Below are 19,930 nucleotides of genomic sequence, written 5' to 3'. Positions count from 1 at the left end.
GCTTATCTCAACTCACCCCACTCCTCTTCCAGACTTCCTGTGCCCATGGAGTGTGTTTTGGTTTGCTCTGTGGAATTGATCACCTTTCCAGATCTGGTCCTTAGAGTGCCAAGGCTGTGAGAGCACTGGGAACTGGTGGGGCAGCTTGAAACCAAGCAATTGTCTGTCCTGAGGCACCTCCTGCAGTGTGGGCCCTGGGTCTGCCAGCCCAGCAAGTACAGCCTTGCACCAACGCCTGTCTCGGTGTCTGTACATGTACACCAGTGGAGGAACAGCCCTACATACTGGTTTCCATTCTCTGAAAGGAACTGCTGGTCAGGTATCTTGCATAAGCATTTTCCCTCTTTTTTTTTATTTTTGTTGTTACTTCTCTAGTAATTCCAATATGTGTAATAGTCTAAACATTTTTTACTTCATAAGTTAATTTTTGACTTCATTTTCTGTGATAATATTGAAAAGGGTGCTGTCTTGTGAATGATATTCATGCAACTTAGAGGTTCACAAGCAGCCCTATCTGGAAGGCTGTACATAGACTATCGTGCTTCATTAATGGTATCTGTATATTTTGGGGCTTTTAGGTAGCTGAAACCCAGCATCTGTCATCTGTCAGATGCAATTGCTGTATGTTAATTTACTTGAACTTATTGGAAAGCAAAACACTTTTTATATTTGAAAAAGTTTTATTTTTTCATCTATGTTTCCTACAGATGCCTTTTTCTTTGTATAGGCTCAAACATAAAGGTCTTTTTAAAATGCATTTGAATGGTTTCAGTTGATTTACAGGTAACTTTGGTAACTATCTTGTTGCATTATTTTTATTTTGCTAAAAGCCCACTTTAATTTTCTCATGTGAGAAAATGGGTATTTTTTTATAGGGGCTATCTTGATATCTTTTTTAAGATGCCACGTTCTTCACTGAGGTGGAACAGTGTTAATCCCATCTTAACTTTACTTCGCACTGGCTTGCTCGTACTCTGTATTTTTAGAATCAAAAATGGAATGTAGCTGGAAACATGTTTCTGCATGGTTTTCAGGTTTGGCCCCTGAAATTTCTTTGCAGTTTCGGACTGATGTTGTTGTAGTTTTTGGGGAGGGGTTGCTAATCTATTTTGCAATTTGCTTTATCACTTTTGTATCTGTTTTGAGCAGTTCATGCTGCAGTAACTACAAGGAACTAAACACAGGGGATTATTTTTTCCAGTAACATGAGGTCTCTGATTTGGGCTTGTTTACGTGCAACAAGACTCAGAAGAGAAATAACTTTGACAAAATATTTTAAACCTTTCTTAAAAGCTCTCTAAGCTTTATCCTACTTCAGGGTCAGACTATTATATTTTATGGCAAGTTGCTCTGTCACCTATTAAGAACATGTTGAGATTTTCTTGAAATTGCTATGTACAGAACTACTCAGTTTACCTAAAGAAAGAAAAAACTTGGTAAGAGAGAAACTTTACCAAAGCTGCAGTAGACCTCCTGTTGTCCACATGGTGGAGTCTAAAACATCCTTTCAGTACAAAGGGTACAGCCCAGGCCTAACTTGCCGAGCAGTGCAAGAGCTGACCCAGTGATGCGTATTCTCACAGCACAAGAGTCAGTGTTTCTCATTTTGTTCTTGAGCCTGACTTTTTTTTTTTTTAAATCTATTTAGTTTTGCATGGCAGTATTTGCAGAAATACTGCCTTTCTTGGATAATTATTGTTATGTAATATTGCTTAGACTTTATTTGTGTTTATTATTATATTTTGTTTTGTGTATGTTAAAAAGAATATGTATTAGTGGGACATCCCACTTTCAGGCATCATTTATGTCCCCTAAAATGACGTTTGTCTCCAGGGGAGGAGGGGCTTACCTATGGTTAATAAAAATTACAACAGCATCCTTCATACAAGCTGTAGGAACAGCAGTGCAGCCTGATAATATTTTGAAAACCAATATTCTTGTCTTAAACTGGACTTGGTTTCAATCCTAAAAGAGCACTATGATACAGGAACAGGATTGATTGTATCGTCCATCCTTTGTTTTATGATTTTGGGTTATGATAGATGTTAGATATGCACAGCTTTGTTAAATAATTGTATTTTTAAAATTAATGGATAATCACACAAAATATCTTGGAGCTTCTTCTTTTTCACAAGGATGAAATACTATTTTTCATGTCAGTGTTCACTCAGTTTTTTTCTTCTTTTTCTGAAATGTTTACATAAAATTCTTGTAAAAATCCCACTGGCTAAACTAGCATTTGATAAACTTGTTTCTCCAAATATACTACTTAAAACCAGTCCCTAACATTGCATTTTATGAATGCAGTAGAATTGCTGCTCTAATGTGACATGTTAGAATAAGAAAAGTATCTCAGAAATCAAAACACTGTTGGTTTAGTGTGGGTTTTTATTGAGTTTTTGTTAGTTTCTGGATGTACCAAATCATACAAATTTTCTCTGAAATCTGATATGTCCACTACAACTAGATTGTATTGGAAGGATGTTGAAATCCACCTCTAAACACACAGGCAGGTGTAGGCCATGGAGAACAAGTTTAACCCTGACCTTGTCATCGTTGGTGTTTAAGTGGACAACTTTAGCTTCACAATACCTTAATGAAATGTTGTTTTCAAATATTAATTGCTAAAAAACATTATCGATTCTAGACCAAAATAAATTTGTAGCTAAAAAGATTGGAGTCTACATGTCTTTTAGTTTTCTTTCTGAGTCTTCGGTTCTATAAACACAAATGCATTTAATTATTTACTGCAGTTTTAATGTAAATATATTGTCTCCAGTCAGTATGTTTGAAGGATTCTCAATTACATACCTTGGTTTTTTGTATTCTTTCATTTCTGAATGATATGCAGCTGTCACTGAATGAATCATAGTACATGCCGACTGGTTGCTTCCTTCCTTCCTTCTATTTTTGGTTTGCAACATTTAGGGTTCTGTTCAGTGGAAATGTATTAAGTGGATGGAAAATTGCTTTTTACATTATGATGTGGCCATTTACATCTGAAACAGTATTCCGGATGGAAATGGAAATGTTTCACATACTTTCTCTTTGTGCCTCTGTCAGAAATGTTAACTTTTCCTTCTGTGTCAGATCACGAGAGGGAGGATGCAACTGCAAATGGGAGAAAGGAGACACACAAAGCCACTGCAGTGAGCTCTGGGGAGTGGTCAGAGCAGGTTGGCTGAATTTAGGGGGTGGGCTTTTGACCATGCTGAAGTCGTGCTTCCTATGAGCTGGTGAAACTTTGGGCTCTACAGTCTGGAGGGAAGAAAAAAAAAAAGTGAAAAACCTTGGCCTTAATATGTATATAATTTATGGAAGTTAATACATTCTCTGAATCAGGTGCAGATAACTTTCTTGTCTAAATATGAGATAATCACTTTTATTCAAGAAAGTGATTCACTGAACTGCTTAACTTTAGAGAACGTTAGGCATTTTCATTGTTCTCTTGCTGCCTAACTCTCCCAGGAGGAAAAAGAATTCCTATGCCAATGGCATTTTAAAGGATGCTAGGTAATAATCTGACCACTAAGTTGATTTTCTTTCTTCCGATTTCATAGTGGCTTCAGCAAGTTCATTTCATTCATTGTCTGAAGCTGCCAGGTTTACTTGTCCCTTTGGATGAGCATGCAGCAAGCGAAACAGAACAGGAATAACAAAAGATTGAAGAGAGGGGAATAAAACTGAAACTGTAACAAATTATACAGGAGCAACATATAGCATGGATGGGCCTGGAGAGTGGTGGTGAACAGAATTAAATCCAGTTAGTGGCTGGTCACTAGTGGAGTTTCCCAAGGGTAAGATCTGTTTAATATCTTTTTATCAGTGGTCTGGATGAGAGGATTGAGGGCACCCTCAGTTTTCAGACTATACCAAGTTGGGCAGGTTGATCTGCTGGAGGTTGAGAAGGTTCTACAGAGGGATATGGACAGGCTGGCTTGACAGATGCTGGAGATTGCCCTGACCCATGTGCAGGACCTTGGCTGTGTGGAGGATTAATCTTGCATGAGGTTCCTATGGGCCCGCTTCTCGAGCTTGTCCATGTTGTGCTGGATGGCATCCCTTCTCTCTGGTGTGTTGACTGCACTGCACAGCTTGGTGTCATTGGCAAACTTGCTGTGGGTGCACTTGGTTGCACTGTCTGTGTCACAGACAAAGATGTTGAACAGTGCCAGTCCCCATCCAGGCCCCTGAGGGGAGGACCACTTGTCACTGGTCTCCACATGGACATTGAGCCATTGACCACAACTCTGTGAGTGCGACCACCCAGATCTGTCAAATCCACGTCTATTCAGTTAAGAGACGAGGATTTTGTGCGGGACAATGTCAAATGCTTTGCACAAGTCCAGGTAGATGATGTCATTCCCTCTTCCCTCATCCACTACCACTGTAACCCCGGCATAGAAGGCCACCAAATTTGTTGGCAGTGCCAGGTTAACAGTCAGACTCAATGATGTTAAAAGTCTTTTCCAACCTAAACAAGTCTATGAACTGGTTATGATTTTGAGGACATTTTCTCTGGGTTCCTGCCTACACTGAAGTAACTGAGGAGCTAAAATATGTATTTATTACAGTGCGAGTAAGCCTCCAGAATTAGAAGTGGTGACAGAGATCACGATGGGTAAAAGTGATTTTCACTGGCCTTTTGTTCAGTTAATCTCATAGCATTTTTTAATGCTGAACCTGAAGGAGATGAGAACATGATTTACTTGGGACTTCACTGAAATTCCAGGAGCACCTGGTTAGAATTGGTGGCACGCTGTCAGTGGCTTGTGAAACCTCTCAGTCTCTTTGCATTGTACCTTCTAAATTTATTTGTTTGAACTGGCACTATTTTTTCTCTGATTCACCATAGTCAATAACCTTTGTTTTAAATTCATAATCCTGTCTTTATTTTCCAAATTGTTATTTACTTGAATGTGCTGTTACGAAAAATCCAGTCCCTGGTATGTTATGGTATATGGTGTACCATTCGTCAGGTACCTTTTTTGCACTCTTGTGCAAGATTTGAAATTGGTAAGTACTTAGATTAACCAATACATCCCATAATGACTTACAATGGGCCTGAGGATTTATTCTTCCGTTCTGTATTTTAAGTTAAAACTTGTGAGTCAGCTTGAAGGCAGAAAATCTGTCAGAATCTTAAGCTATCCACTTATATAGATTCTGCATTGAATTGACCCTCAGTGTTGAATTTGATTGTAATAATTTTTATTTGTTTTTTACATATTAATGTTTTTGCTTCTACATGAGTTTCCTTCCATAGTGGAATTTTATGCATTTTTCAGATTATATTTTCTAAAGCACTTCACATTTGTATTTAAATGTTGGGGGTTTTGCTTCTTTTGATTCATATGTGTATGTATTACATATGGAAAACAATATTTTCATTCTGTTATCAGATGGGTTTCTTTCTTTTCAACAGTTTTACACACTTTATAGTCAAAATAAAAGTTTGCTGGTGAAACTACAGTTTGTCATTACTACTAGTTTTTTATTTGTTGCACTATGTAAGCAGTACTTCTGAGGATTATACCTTAAATCAGTAAAATCTGACCTAATTCTAAAACACCTTTATGTGTGCCCAAGCCACTCACCTCATGTGGAATCTTCTGGATATGTTCCTGCAGAATTAAATTCTTTGCACTTATCTATTTTGGCGACTTCTTGTAGTATTAATGCAGGGGATGTTGGCTATGAGTTTGGCCAAACTGGAGGTGCATGAAAACCGTTCTGTCCCAAGCTTTGCCCTGAGTCTTGGGGCAGGATGGCATGTTTCTTTATGCCTATTTTCTTCCCCCATCTTTTCCCTGAAATCTCACCCAGTGCTGCTTTTGTGGAACTAAATAGAGCACAGTAGCCAGGTGTAGATAAGACTTGTAAAGATTTGACCTCTTTTATATTTATCGTCTAAAATACTGGGCTATGCAAGGGACAGAGAGACATTGATGCCTTAGGGTTTTTAGGATTTTTAGCTTTTTGTAGATTTTAATGTAGCTGTCACACTTTAGAATAGTAGTTAACACTCACCAAACCCTATTCCCCTACTTCATATTGGATTTCCGAAATTCTTTAGGCTTGTTAAAGCTCCTTTCAAAGTAGGACTATAGTAAACACATTCTGTTTAAGAACAGTCACATACCAGGCCTGAACAACAAGATACCATCACAGTCAGAGCAACATTTAAGCCAGGAACTTTGGAGAAGCTCCAAAGACAGTATGTGACGTGAAGAAGAGGAAGATGAGGAAGAAAGGTGTCTTGGAACCCCCGACTCAATTCCAGAGAGGCATACCAGGGGGCACATGTGGGGGCAGGTAGTTTTCAGATCAGACAATAAATTGGGGAACCCCTGGACGCAGGGCGTGCGCCATTTCGTACTCCTTGCACCAGAAGGCATTCATTAGAGACCTGCTCTATAGGTTATCTCTGCTAAACTTGCCTGGAGTTTTTTTTGCTCCCAATCTTTAGGCAACAGCATTATCAGAATTAATCCCATTTAACTAATTCTAAAAAGTCTCAAGTATACTTTATTTTAGTAGGCAGCTGAATCAGACATTTTTGTCTCAAGTGATCTCTGTTTAGGCACTTTCTGTCAACACATGAGGTGCCAGAAAAATGGCTTCTAGATGCAGCCAGAGCATCAGGTTTGGTCTGAGGAAGGTTTAACTACTCATTTTTTAATAATTCCTTTTGCTGTATATATTATACCAGTACCTTTACCCTTATGTTACATGCAAAATGCAGAGCTCCATGGATTGTGTTCTTTCTCTCTGTTGTCACATGGCAAACAAGTCAACTGTCTGGAACATAACCAGATAGCTAAGGGCTAGGAAAAAAATCAGTGCTTAAAGCAAGCGTGCCAAAGTTTGTATTTGAAAATTTGGATGCTAATAACGAAATTAAAGGAAACATCGTAGGATGGTTTCATTGTTATCTTGGAGAGAGAGAATAAACTTCAGAGAGGTAAAGTCAAAACCACAAATAGTTTAATTTATACAGAGAGCAACAGAATATCGACATTGCACATTTTCCTCTAAAAACTGAGTATCTTCAAAAAAGGCAACTTGGGACATCTAATTGCTGGTTTCTGGTTGTTCTGTAATCAGTACTGAATGTAACCATACACAAAAAAAAGATATAGGAGATTAAAATATCATTTATTTGGGGGTTTGTACAACCACAGATGTTACTTCAAAATCTGTAATCTTTACTATAAAACATATATTTCTGGGACTTAAAATTCCCTTGACAGTGGCTACTAGCCTTTTATTTAATTCACATAGAAGAAGGCAAACTGAAATAGGCTTCCTATGAAATTACAAATGCAACACAAATTTGAGTCAAAAATGAAGAGGTTATTCCACATGGGTTATTCATGAGAACCCAGTGATCGTACCTTTACAGAGATTGACAGCATAAAAGGTGCCAGGGGTGGCAGGTTTTCACAAGAAAAGTCTCTCAACTCTGTTTCTGCAATTGAATGGAAGAGCTGAAGGAGGTTTAGCATATCCTGGACAACACATACATACAATGAAATGACTGTGCATGAAGGGTGTGTGCTAGAATTTATTTTATAAGTATAAAAGAATAGCTACAACTGCAGGAAATAAACTGTCCTTTTTTTATTTGATGGCTGAAGTCATGTTATTTCACTGTACATCATACGTAGGAATTAAGTATGGGAGGAGGAAAAAAACACAGAAACCCTTTATTAAAAAAAAATCAAAAATAAAAATAGACAATTGCCTTTTATCCTCCCCAAAAGGAGAAAGAACCAGAAGGCATCACCTGTGTATTTCTGTAAGCACCATTGTTGCAGCTTGTGTTGCTAAGTAAACCTTTTGAAAAAATGTACAACCACTGTGTTAAAAATACCTTACTGAAACCTTGGTTGAAAGGTTTGTCCATGTTTACATTTCTCCTTCATTCCTTATTTTTTTCTCAGCTGTCTGTGCAAGAAGTAGATTGATGCTGACACGCGGTGGCACTTGCGTTGCCCACTCACGGCCCTTTCATGTTCTTACCCACTCTCTGTCCAGCCTGCACTCTGCAGGATGCTGGCTCACAGTACCCAGGAGGGCCAGGAGGGCCAGGGGGACCAGGAACCCCAGGCTGACCGGCCACCCCAGGGGGACCTCTCTCACCATCACGGCCTTCCCTGCCGTAGCTGGCTTTGCCTGGTTCACCTGGAAAAGCAGATGCAGATCTAAACATTGGCAGCAAACAACATGCTTACTGTACATGTAGCTTTACTGAACATCCCGTTCTCAAAAGCTGTATGAAGACAGCTTTTCACTGCTCTCAGGGAGGGGTGCCAACTTGGAGGGACAGTTTTCCTCTGACACCCAGGCTGCAATTACCCTGCTACAGCAATGAAATTTCAGTCCCAGTGCTCTCCAGTTTTACTGGTGCAGTTGTCCTGCTGTACGAAGCTCTGCAGTATAACTGATTGCAGCACTGCAGCCAGCCCTGCTGCTGATGCCTATGACAGAGTAGATGCTAATTCCTACTACAGTTTTGTTAGTGCTCTGGAAAAAGACATACCAAGAATATATTTTTTTTCTCCACTGAGATGGTTGGGGAAATGGATGTATAGTTTGGAACTGCTAAGAACTAGTTGCTTTTTACTTCTAAATCTTCAATGGAGAAATGAAATGCAGTAATTTCAGTAAGCCTCTTTCAGTGATAGATTTCTACAGAAGACAACTCTGACTTACACAGATATCCTTGGGATCAGTATATAGTAACCTTCTATTTTTTTTCCTTTTTTCAGGAAGAGAAGAAATTTAGGTTGTTTCTGTCTATATATAAAGACAGAAATATGCTATAGAGATATCGATGGAAATAACGTTTATGTTCATTCCCAGGCCACTAGAGGCCAGCTGTGCTGCATCCATCAGCAAGAATCTCCCATGGAGCCCTATTATATAATATTGCAATTAATTACCACAGAAATAAAAGAATATACTAGATTATGAGTGGAGATTTTGAAGACTGCTGTGCCTGTCAGTGAGATAATCTGAGGGTTGTGGCTTTTTTTCATTTATTTTTTATATATAATTATATGTGTATGTAATCTATATGAAATATAGATTTATATTAGAAGAGGCAATTTTCATTTATTTGTGTGTAATTGCCCCTTTTTTTTTAGTATTTGTTTACATCTTCCCTAACCTTTCTACAGTGAGATAAATGAGGTGGTGGCATTTTAGTAAAAAAGTTTTTAATTCTGATTTTTTACTGAATCCTTACCTATAATGTAAAAATTACGAAACACTGTAATTTGAAGGCTTATTGTTTAATAGACACCTTTTATCTTTTCAAAGCATCTTGAAATATCAGCTTTGACTAAATTATTACTACATCTCTTCCTCTTTACCCTAACCCTCTTATATTTACCTGGCAGACCTCTTGGTCCAGGATAACCTTTCAGTCCTCTGCCTGGAAATCCTCTTTCTCCTCTTTCTCCTGGTTCACCTAAAGCAAATTCATGAAATATTAGTTATAGCCTGCCTGAACTATCATTTTCAGTAAATTCCCTTTCAGAGGTGAACAGTTAATAAGCAGAGAATTCAGCTGGCTATATATATTCTTATCAGATTTGAATGATGTCCTGACACAGATCCTTGTAGAATGGGATTTGATTGGGGTTTTTCTCCCATTTGAGTCATACTCAGAAGCAGACATCTTGGAGGGGAAAAAAACCACATGGAGCTGGAGAGTAAGTACCACATGAGATAAGTCACAGCCTATATAACAGGAATAAACCAAACTCGGAGGACTACACAGGTTCTTTGGAATATAGAGAGTGAGGTTATTGGCTTCTGCAAGGCCATGTGAACTCAGCTAAGAAGTGAATTCTCAAGCGCTGGTCCTTGAGATGGCCAGTGAAGAGAAGAAAAGGGAAGCTGGCTGAAAAGATTACAGTCTTCTGTTGACATCCACGTAAGACATTGTTCTACCTTTGTGAAAGAAATTTGTTCTTGTCTAATAGTATCTGTTGTCATACAATAATATCATTTTCTTTGGTGGGCACTCAGCTTTTCTTCAAACTCACATCTTGCTCCAAACCACAACCAACAGTAAGAGGAAATTTTTTTGTTGTTTGTGTCGTAAACTCAAAATTCTGTTCAATATATCTATTCCATAAAATTATGTATATATTCTCAATTGTGAATACCCTACATTGATTTTTTTTTTCCTGCAAGTCAAAAGTCGCAAGTTTATGCCTAATAATATTTGCCTGAGCTTTATTTTATGCTTCCATACCATCTGGTACTGCAGGGAGGAAAGACAGAATAGACTGCTGAGTTCATGGCTTGCCTAGACTCTTGACTCGTTGTTAAAATCACTGTACCTTTGTATCTTCTGTTGTGTCTCATGGTTACACTTTGCTGTGTTTCTATCTCCTTTTTATTGTGACCTTCTAAATCATTCTCAACATTCTTCTTTTCCCTTTTATCACATGTCCAACGTACCCTTTTCCCCTCACTCCAATCTCAGACAACTTCCCAAATGGATGGGGAAAGTCAGTTCATCTCTGTGACCTCTGTGGAACTCTGGTAACTACCAGGAACCTGGAGTGAAGTACTGAGAGTTTTCATGTTGGCTGCCATGTACCATTATAATAGCTTTTGCACATAAAGGCATTCACTTCTCATGTATCTGTAATTGTATTTCAATGTTTACTGAAAGGGAACTTTGGAATTTTATGACAATTAAGATAGAAAACAAAGCATCTTGCTTGTTTGGATTTTTTTTATGTTCTGTAGATTTATTTTTTTCAATATTAACACAGCACAGCCTGCTGTGTGTTGAATAAAATACAGTATACCCCATCACCTTTGTATCTCTATTTTGTTTCTTCTGCAGATGACATTACATTAAATGAAAACTAACAAAGCTCCAGTAATGATGTCATTAAAATTTGCTTCTTTTGTGTTCTCTTCTTTCTCTCAAAGGTTTTCCCAATTTTACTTTCAAATAAATCTTGAATCAAAAGTAAACGCTCTAATCCAGCAACAGACTAGGTTTGTGCAGAAATATAATTTTTAAATAAAACCTCCTTCAAGAAACAGATTGAAATTGCTGCTGAATAGAAACTAATACATTTATAGTGGTCATAAGAATGTAGAAAATTCTACTGTATAATCCTTCAGAGGAGAACAGAACCTCTCAGTCATGAACAGAAGAGATTATCTTTGATCAAAGATTTTTCATAAAGTGTAAGGCAAGTCAATTTTATTATGGATTTGTCCTTTCCAAAGAATAAATAGATTCTGGTACCTGGTGCAATGATGCTAAATGGCTCAAGGCTTAAACCCAAATAAAAGGCAGATAGTTATCAGTCACTTTTAATATGATAAACTGGGTGCACTTAGAAAAGTAGAATAATTCATTTAATGATTGAATCTGACCACTTACATGGGCTTTTGGGACCACAAGTCCTGCAGAAGTGAGGTCAACCACCAGGCCAAGTAGAGGAGAGAATCACTGCTGGAGTCACACCTGGTTTTTGTCATCAAATCACTTATACAATGTGAGAAAGGACAAGCATCTGCCCTGAACTAGAAGTAAGATGCTGAGTCAGAGTCCTAATATCAATTCTCTCTCTCATGGACTTTTGAGGTTTATGTTTTTCATCTGCTAAAAACCAGATTTCTAAACAAGTCTTGCTAAATCCAAGAGAATGGATTTAATCTCTGTGGTAACTGACACAACAATTACAGCAAACAGTTTACGTTCCTAATTCAGGGTCTTTTGGGACTTCACATGTGTATAATCTACATCCACAACCTGTAGTCCAAGGAAGGGGGGGAAAGAAATCAACACGAAAAACTGAAGCAGTTAACAAGTGAAAGCCAGTTACAGAATTTCTTACCTTTAGGACCTTTACGACCAATCTCACCAGGGGGACCTTTAAGGCCAGGCAAGCCACGGGGGCCAAGCTGTCCTGGGAAGCCGTTTTCACCAGCAGGCCCTGGAGCACCTGGTGGCCCCGGTCTGCCAGGAAGACCTGGAGCACCAAATTCTGGCCTCCTAAGACTGGCTGCCAGCTGAGCTAGTTGTTCTGCAATGAACAGGGAGACAGAGTTAAAGAGCAAGTGGATTTGAATGAAGAGATTCCCACGATCACTGAAGAAGACCGTAGGTCCCTCTGCTATGCAAACTGACAGACTACACTCCAGCACCTTCCTTTTGTGCTATGCTATTTACAAAGTTTATTACATATAAGGTATTATCCTAGGACTATGCAAACTGCATAGGCACACTGTGCAGAAAAAACTGCGATTTTTTTCTGAAAAGAAATTTAATGTTTGCAGACTCGAATTACTTAGATATTTATAGTTTATTTAGAAATGTCCTTATAATTTTTACATCATTTACATTTCAATCATCTAGTAAGAAACTTCTAATTCTGATGGTTTAGAAATAAATTCGAGCACGAAATGTGATTTCACTATAATCCTCCTCAATATTAATCTGTCTTTCAAGAGACCACTTTAAAAGGCCTTTTTAACCAATTTATAGAAATTTTTTTTAAAAATACCCTGTTGGGTATTTTTAGTCCTCAGTGATGACTACTGAGAATTTTTAAATCATGAGCAGCAATGTCATTCTAGTAAACTCTTAACATTACGATAGCGTAATATCCCAAAGGGCATCTTCAATAGCAAGTACTGAAAAGTTTCTTTTGTACTTACAGGGCAGCATAAATTTTTAAACACAGTAAATCCCATGCACCAACCATATTAGAAAAGCTTCAAATTTCTCTATGTGTCACAAACTCAGCAGTATAATTAGGGTTTTGAGAATCTGCCTATTGCTTTAATTTTACCCTATGTTATCTCCAGAAAGCCTCTCTCTGCATTTCACATTTTTTTACCTATTTTTCACATAGTTTGTTTGCTGCAATCTAGTAGTGTGTGAGTACAAAATGCTAAAAAGCTTTCAGTGAAGCTGCGTACTTTTATGTATACAAATGCAGCAGGTGATTTGAATACAAAATGCATGTATTTCATAAAAATACTCTGGTCTGTGGCCTGCTTACTACACCAATAGTATGGAATCAACAGGTAGTTCAATGAGGCTACAAAGTATATATAAATAAAGGATTTTATAATACTGTGCCTACATTCACACCTGGAAAGATTTTCAGCTAAGTCCCCTGCTGAGGCCATGCAATTTGTTCTGGATAAGAGTGGGAAAATCTTGGTTGCCTCCATAGCAACAGATTGTCCCAATTAAATGAACCAGAAACATGAAATACTTTTTAGCATATTTACCTTGCATGACTCTCATGCAAACCTGCTTAATGTGCTGATCGGTGGGCTCTTTTCCCTAGAATTAAAAAAGTAATAAATTTAAAAGAAACAGTTGATGTCACAGTACAATTTATAAGTGTATCTGATGCAAAAAAAGCTGGTCAGTTGTCACGGTTTAAGCCCAGTCAGCAACTAAGAATCACGTAGTCATTCACACACTGCTCCCATACCAGTGGGATGGGGGAGAGAACTGGTAGAGTAAAAGTGAGAAAACTCATGTGGTGAGGAAAAAAAGGTATAATAAACAGAAAGTAAGATGAAGGAGAAGGCATTGGAAGAAGAAGGGAATAAAGAAGAAGAAGAAGAAAATTAAACCTAAGAAAGACAAGTGATACAAATTAAAGCAATTGCTCATCACCCCCCACAAATTTTTTCCCTGATTTTATTGCTGAGCATGATGCCATAAGATAGGGGATATCCCTTTGGTCAGCTGGGGTCAGCTGTCCTGGCTGTGTGCCCTCCCAATTTTTTGTGCACTTCCAACCTTCTCACTGGTGGGACAGTGTAAGAAACAGAAAAGGCTTTGATGCCATGTAAACATTGCTTAGGAGTAACTAAAACATTGTAGAATGGCTTGGGTTGGAAGGAACCTTTGAAATCATCTCGTTCCAACCCCTCCAACGCCCCCTGCTCAGGGCCCCATTCAACCTGGCCTTGAACACTTGCAGGGATGGGGCATCCACAACTTCTCTGGGCAACCTGTTAGTACCTCACCATTCTTACAATGAAAAATTTCTTCCTAATATCTAATGTAAATCTATGCTTTAACTTTGAAGCCATGACCCCTTGTCCTATTCCCTTCAGTGTGCTGTAAAGACTATTTTCAGTACAATTCCAAAGCATAAGCCGTATAAGCCACTATGAAGAAATTTAACTTTGTGCCAAACAAAATCAATCCACCTGTCACTAAAAGATGTTCCAGTTCCTGCAAGTGCAACTATTCCAGCTGATGTCAATTTGACCAGCATGGTAAATACTGTGAGTGAGGCACCCTTGTGTCAAACATTGTTTCATGCATGCTACAGGGGTAGGGCAGGCATAAGAAAACAGAGCTGAACTGAAAACTGAGGGCCCAAGGACCCATCTGTCTACAGCCCTAAGATTTCTCTGGTGTACGGATGTGTTTGATGAAGTACAGTGTACTTCAAACTGCACTGTGGCACTTCAGTTTTGCACGTGTACACGTCTCCTGATGCAAAACAGGGATGATGTGAGTGACAGGTAAGTGTTCAAAAGATACCAATTACATGAAAACAGTACTTACAGCTGGACCTTCACTGCCAGGCAGACCTGGGGCACCCTGTTCACCCTGCAAGCCTCGTGGTCCAGGGGAGCCTCGGGGTCCTTCCATGCCAGGCAGTCCACGACTTCCCTCAGGCCCACGGGAACCAGGGTCTCCAGGATTACCAATCTGATAATGAAAGAGTGGAATTTCAACGGACTGCTATACTAGTGTTAGAATTATTCTGACATATCAAAATTGTGACAGGAGCTATCCAGAAATGTAAAGCAATGAGTGCTGGAATGTACAGTTGTTGAACAACTTCTTTTTAGATAAGTTACTGGAGTCAGAAGTTGGGTGATTCGTAAGAGGTCTGTATTCATCAGCATTAACAATGACACAGTCAAGATGGATTTTTTGTCAAAGAACAGAACTCTAGTACTTGTTTCTACTTCTGCCCTCATGCATGTCAACATGCAACATTTCTATACATTAAGTGCTGCTTAAGTTACAAAAATTCCAGGTCCCTGCTTGCTCCAAATGCCTTTCATGGCCTTTTGTATAGAGTACCACAGTATGAACCTCTACCATCTAGCCCCAGGTTGTTTGGGAACACACGTTTGCTTTGTTTAATTTGTCAGAGCCAGAGCTAGTTCAGTGCCTACACTTGAGTTTGCTGGCAGAGGGGAAGGAACATCCTCACACAAACTGATGTTGAGAAACTGCCTGAATGAATGCAATGACCCTTTACTTCAGGAATAAATTTAAGCCTGGGAAGGAGGAAGGGGTGGGCAGAATGTGTTTTTAAGATTTGTTTTACTTCCCATTATCCTACTCTGATTTTGATTTGAAATAAATTCATTTAATTTCCCCAGGTCAACTCTTTTTTGCCCATGACAATAACTGGTGAGTCACCTCTCCTTGCCATCACCTCAACCTATGAGCCTTTTGCTATATTTTCTCTCCCCTGACAAATTGAGGGAGGGGGTGATACAGCGGCTGTGGTGGGCAGCCAGTGTCCAGCCAGGGTCAAGCCACCACACTTACTTTCAATATGAGTTAATTTACTACTATTAATCAATAGTAGTACTGACTGGGAAAAGTTAGTAGTACTTAGTTAGTAGTACTAAGTAAGGGGAAAAAAAAAACCTGACACCCCCCCAAAAAAAACCCCAAACAAATAAACAAACAAACAAAAAGACTCCAAACATGCAAAACAAGCAGGAAAAAAATCCTACACACTCACGACTTCCAAAATCTCCGGGGAAAAAAAAAGAGCAATACCCTCTGAAAGAGATGCTAAAGAGCAAATTAAATCACTCAACTGTGGTATCAGCTAAATCCACAAGATGGAGCCATTTCGGTTCTATCTGTGCTGCATCTCAGACAACTGATTGCTGTCTCTGTTAGAAGGAAACCCAACAAACATGCTTCAAAAGATGTATCAAGAAGACAGGAAAATTGCCTTTATGGACTATGCAACCAGGAGACCATCATTCTTTTCTTCCCCAGCCTGGTGAATTATTAGGTTGCCTGATGGATTACTCATTCCTGTGTAGGTACTCACTAGGATAAGCACTCTAGGGTATCATCAAGACAAGATTTTAAAATCTAGGTGGATAAAATTATGGATTTCCTCTCTATCTCTTCCTCATGTCCTTCTTGTAGGATCTTGATGGGCAGTAAACACTCTTTAGCTTTCACTTGCTTAACCCCAAAGTTACCCAGACCACTAAGAACACAAGCAGAGTTTTTTCGTTACGATCAGCCTCAGTTCCCTGTGGGCAGAACTGTTGGTGTTTTAGTATCACAGCCCATACTGTCAGATGCTCTAACAATCCCATTCTTTAGTGATCCTAAAATAAAAGAATGAATTCAACTCCCAAATTATTTTTCTTATGTGACATACAAGCTTCTGTTTACCTTTCACATCAAAGTTATCATTCTGCTATTAAAAAAAATGAAATAAAAAAAGAGGAATCTGGGCCACAAATACTTCTCATTTCACAGACCTCACAATCCTGCTGCCAGCTTTTTTACAGTGTAAATATTACAGGCTGCAAGCAGTCACTGTACTGAGCCTCCTTTCTATACAACACCTGTAAAAAGAGTGCATTTGTTTTCTTAAAAAAAAAAAACATATTTGTTGGCCAGAAAACTGCTGATGAATGATGCTTCTCTTTTTTGGATTTGGAATTCAGGAAATTAATTCCTTTCCAAAGTGAATTTATTTTAATACTGACTGTATTCAAAATTTAAATAGAAGAAAAGCAGTTCAAACTCATTCAATTTAATTGTGATAAAGAGCTCAGCTTGTTATATGCATTATTTTTTCTTAAATCAGAAAACCATCTATCTGACCTACTAGTTCTCTGTATTTCTGTAACAATGCTATCCATTATACTTACAGCTCCTTTTGCTCCCGGTAATCCCATGTCACCCTAAGCAAAAATAAGACAAACTATATTAGAAGAGAGTCTCCATTACCACAGACATTACAAATGTAGTAAATTTGATGTGATTTTTTTCACTATAAAAAATGTTGACATATTTAGTTTATTTATGCAAAATTGCACCACAAATTAATTACAATTCCTTTAAAAATAAAACTTGAATTTCAGGGATTTTTTGCAAAATGTCTTTCTCACAAACATTTCATTAGGGTGCAAATGAGAAAGCATGTTTGATATAATTGGTTTTGTATTGCTTATCTTGGACTTAGATACATGGCTCTAACCTCCCAAACCACAGCTACAGCACAGGACAATCTTAGACAGAATATTGCTTGTAAACCTTTAGAGGAAACATTATTTAGTCAGGATTTTCTAGTTTGATAGAACTATGGATATCGGTGTTGTGTTAGCCCTGATAAAACTGCAACAGAAACCTGGCAAGTGTCTACCTAGTGTGCTGTGAAGAAACCAAATCCCTAGAAGCTGCTATTCCCAGCAACTTTTCTCCTCACTTGAACAACGCCGAGATCCCTCTATCACTGACTGAGAATAGCAGTCCCACTGTTCTGGAGTTTTTAGTTTTCCCTCTGAATTAGAAAAGAAAAAGTTTCAAAATATTGTAATCACTTATGAAATTGATTAGTATGAAGACACCAAAGAAAAGGAATTACTCCGGGAGAGATTCCCAAAAACTGTATTTTCCCTCTTCCTAAATGCCATTGGTGAAATAATTGTTTTCTAGAGGTTACAAAGGCCACTTTGTCTGTTAATGAATATGACATAAATGAAATAGAAATAACAACTTTTATCCAGACTAGCTAGTAGCACATTTAGACAACCCATAGCATTGCTTCCTGTGAATCTGTATAGTGATTGTAAAGCTCAATTACTAGCTCACCTATGACATCTAGCTAACTAGGGCTGTTAATTAAAAGCCTTTCAGAATTGCAAAGTTTGAGGAAAAAAATGCTCATTTCCAGCACGTAATCTGGCTACCATTTTTTAAATAGGGAGCAGTTTACTTCCTTTAGAAAGATCAAGTTCTGGCTTCACTGAATGCGGCACCACAGGAGCCACTGGACTAGTGCGTTTCTCTTCATGGAGGAAAACAAACCCTCTTTACCCAAGGGCACTCCCCATGTCAATTCACAACATGCCATTTTAATATGGTATATACACACATACACACATATATATATATCCCTCCAGCAATATAACAGCGCCACAGCCTCTTCCCAGACCATTCTCCCTTTCCCTAACAGCCAGTTGCAAATCTTATTTCTAAAGTCACTACAAAATATTTCCCTCAAGTCTGAGTTATTAGGGATATTTATTAACTCTGCTCCTGTTTCACCAGAATTAAACTACCTCCTCATCCTCACTGCTTCAAACACCAAGAATTTATCTGTCTGTGTATGCATATATATTCATATATAAACACTTAATCCATCTCTACAAGCTTATCAATATTTATATATACACACACACACATATACCCTTCCTGCAAGGCAGTCTGTACTATATTATACACCTAATAGAACACGTATATTTTAGAGTGCTTTTCAAACAGCAAGAATAGAGAGACTAGACCAACAGAACTGCTGTGCTCTGCAATGCCCAGTTGGTATAAAACTGAAATGTGACTTTCAATGATGAAACCATATGCTTGAAGCACTCCAACAAAGTCTTAATTTACAACAACAAAATATTATATCAGGTAAAGAAAAAAATAACGCCTTACTAAGTCACCCTTTTCTCCTCCATCTCCTTCTGCTCCAGGTGCACCCTATATCAAAGAAAGACACACTGTCAGCCTTCAGATTAGTCAACATAATGTACTGTGGCATTTAGTATAGTGACTTTTATGTTCCATGATTTCTAACATGACTTACTTGTTCACCTTTAGGTCCTGGCTCACCCACTGAACCCTAAAAGGTTAAAGATTGAAAAAAAAAAAAAAAAGCATTCAGAATTTCAAACTGCAGGTTCAAAAGTGTACTAAATGTTCTTCAATCCCCCCTACGATCTAGCATTAATGCAAGAGACCTTTAAAGCTGCGAATTTTTGAGAACGACAATGAAAGCACTTAAATCTTACTGTGTAATTTAGGTGACAGACTAAGGGCAAGGACTAGTATGGAACATATAATCCACTGCCACACTGGACAGTACAGATTCTGACTGTCAAACTCCTTTCTGACTGTGAATCTCCCCTCTACATGACAGATGCTCTTGGTAGCTGCTACACGTCTGCTCTGCAAATTGGTTAGAAGCTATAGGTAAAGAATCCTGCAAGTGTATCACTTTTTCTAGCATTGTTATGTGTTCCATTTCGCTGTAGGCTATACTAGCCCATCTAATGGGGATAAGCAGAGACATCCACAAATGCAGTCACAATCTTATCTTGCTTGCTGTTTAATTCTCAATGTTTTTTAGCAAAACTGTGTCTACAAGTTTGATCATTGCAATCAAAGCTGAAGGGCTTGTATCTTAAAGTTGATGTTCCTTTTTTTTTAAATAATAACATTACTATGTTTCATTCTGCAACAAAATGTACCTGTGTGGACAGACAGGAACCAAAGAGGAATAAATTAATGACCTGATTCATTTCAAACATACATAATTTGTTTCTATGATAAAATTATTTCTTTTGTAGAACGTTGTATTGTTTAAGAAAAACTTAGTATTTGTGTTCTGTTAGAAAACCGTTCACATCACCCTTAATGGTCTTTGAATTCTGTGCACATTCAAACATATGCATTCTGAAAGAACTATAACTGTGCATGACGGTGAGGTTTTTTTCTAAAACAGAGATACAGCATTTTCTCTCCCATTTGAGAGAGCCATTTAATTCACATAACATATAGGCACACAGACCAGTCTAACATTTAAAATTTAATGAATTCAGACTTGTTCTCATGTTCTTGAGA

At 38.2% G+C, this 19,930-nt stretch overlaps 1 protein-coding gene across 1 annotated transcript in view; it reads right to left on the bottom strand.

The window, feature by feature from the left end:
* Positions 1-6,965: 6,965 nt before the first annotated feature.
* COL9A1 (collagen type IX alpha 1 chain) overlaps positions 6,966-19,930 on the bottom strand; it is a 66,164-nt gene continuing 53,199 nt past the window's right edge. Inside the window, exons 31-38 of the mRNA XM_027713254.2 lie at positions 18,894-18,929; positions 18,743-18,787; positions 16,957-16,989; positions 14,591-14,737; positions 13,288-13,342; positions 11,883-12,071; positions 9,401-9,478; positions 6,966-8,187 (exon numbers count right to left, since the gene is read on the bottom strand). Coding sequence (XP_027569055.2) covers positions 8,003-8,187; positions 9,401-9,478; positions 11,883-12,071; positions 13,288-13,342; positions 14,591-14,737; positions 16,957-16,989; positions 18,743-18,787; positions 18,894-18,929 — 768 coding nt within the window. The 3' untranslated portion in view covers positions 6,966-8,002. The remainder of the gene's footprint in view (positions 8,188-9,400; positions 9,479-11,882; positions 12,072-13,287; positions 13,343-14,590; positions 14,738-16,956; positions 16,990-18,742; positions 18,788-18,893; positions 18,930-19,930) is intronic.

This window comes from Pipra filicauda, unplaced genomic scaffold (genome assembly GCF_003945595.2).
Source record: "Pipra filicauda isolate LSUMZ 115617 unplaced genomic scaffold, ASM394559v2 scaffold123_size2130275_pilon, whole genome shotgun sequence".
Classification (NCBI taxonomy): Eukaryota; Metazoa; Chordata; class Aves; order Passeriformes; family Pipridae; genus Pipra; species Pipra filicauda.
Note: the sequence above shows the minus strand (reverse complement) of the source record. Positions and strands in the feature narration are given on the sequence as shown.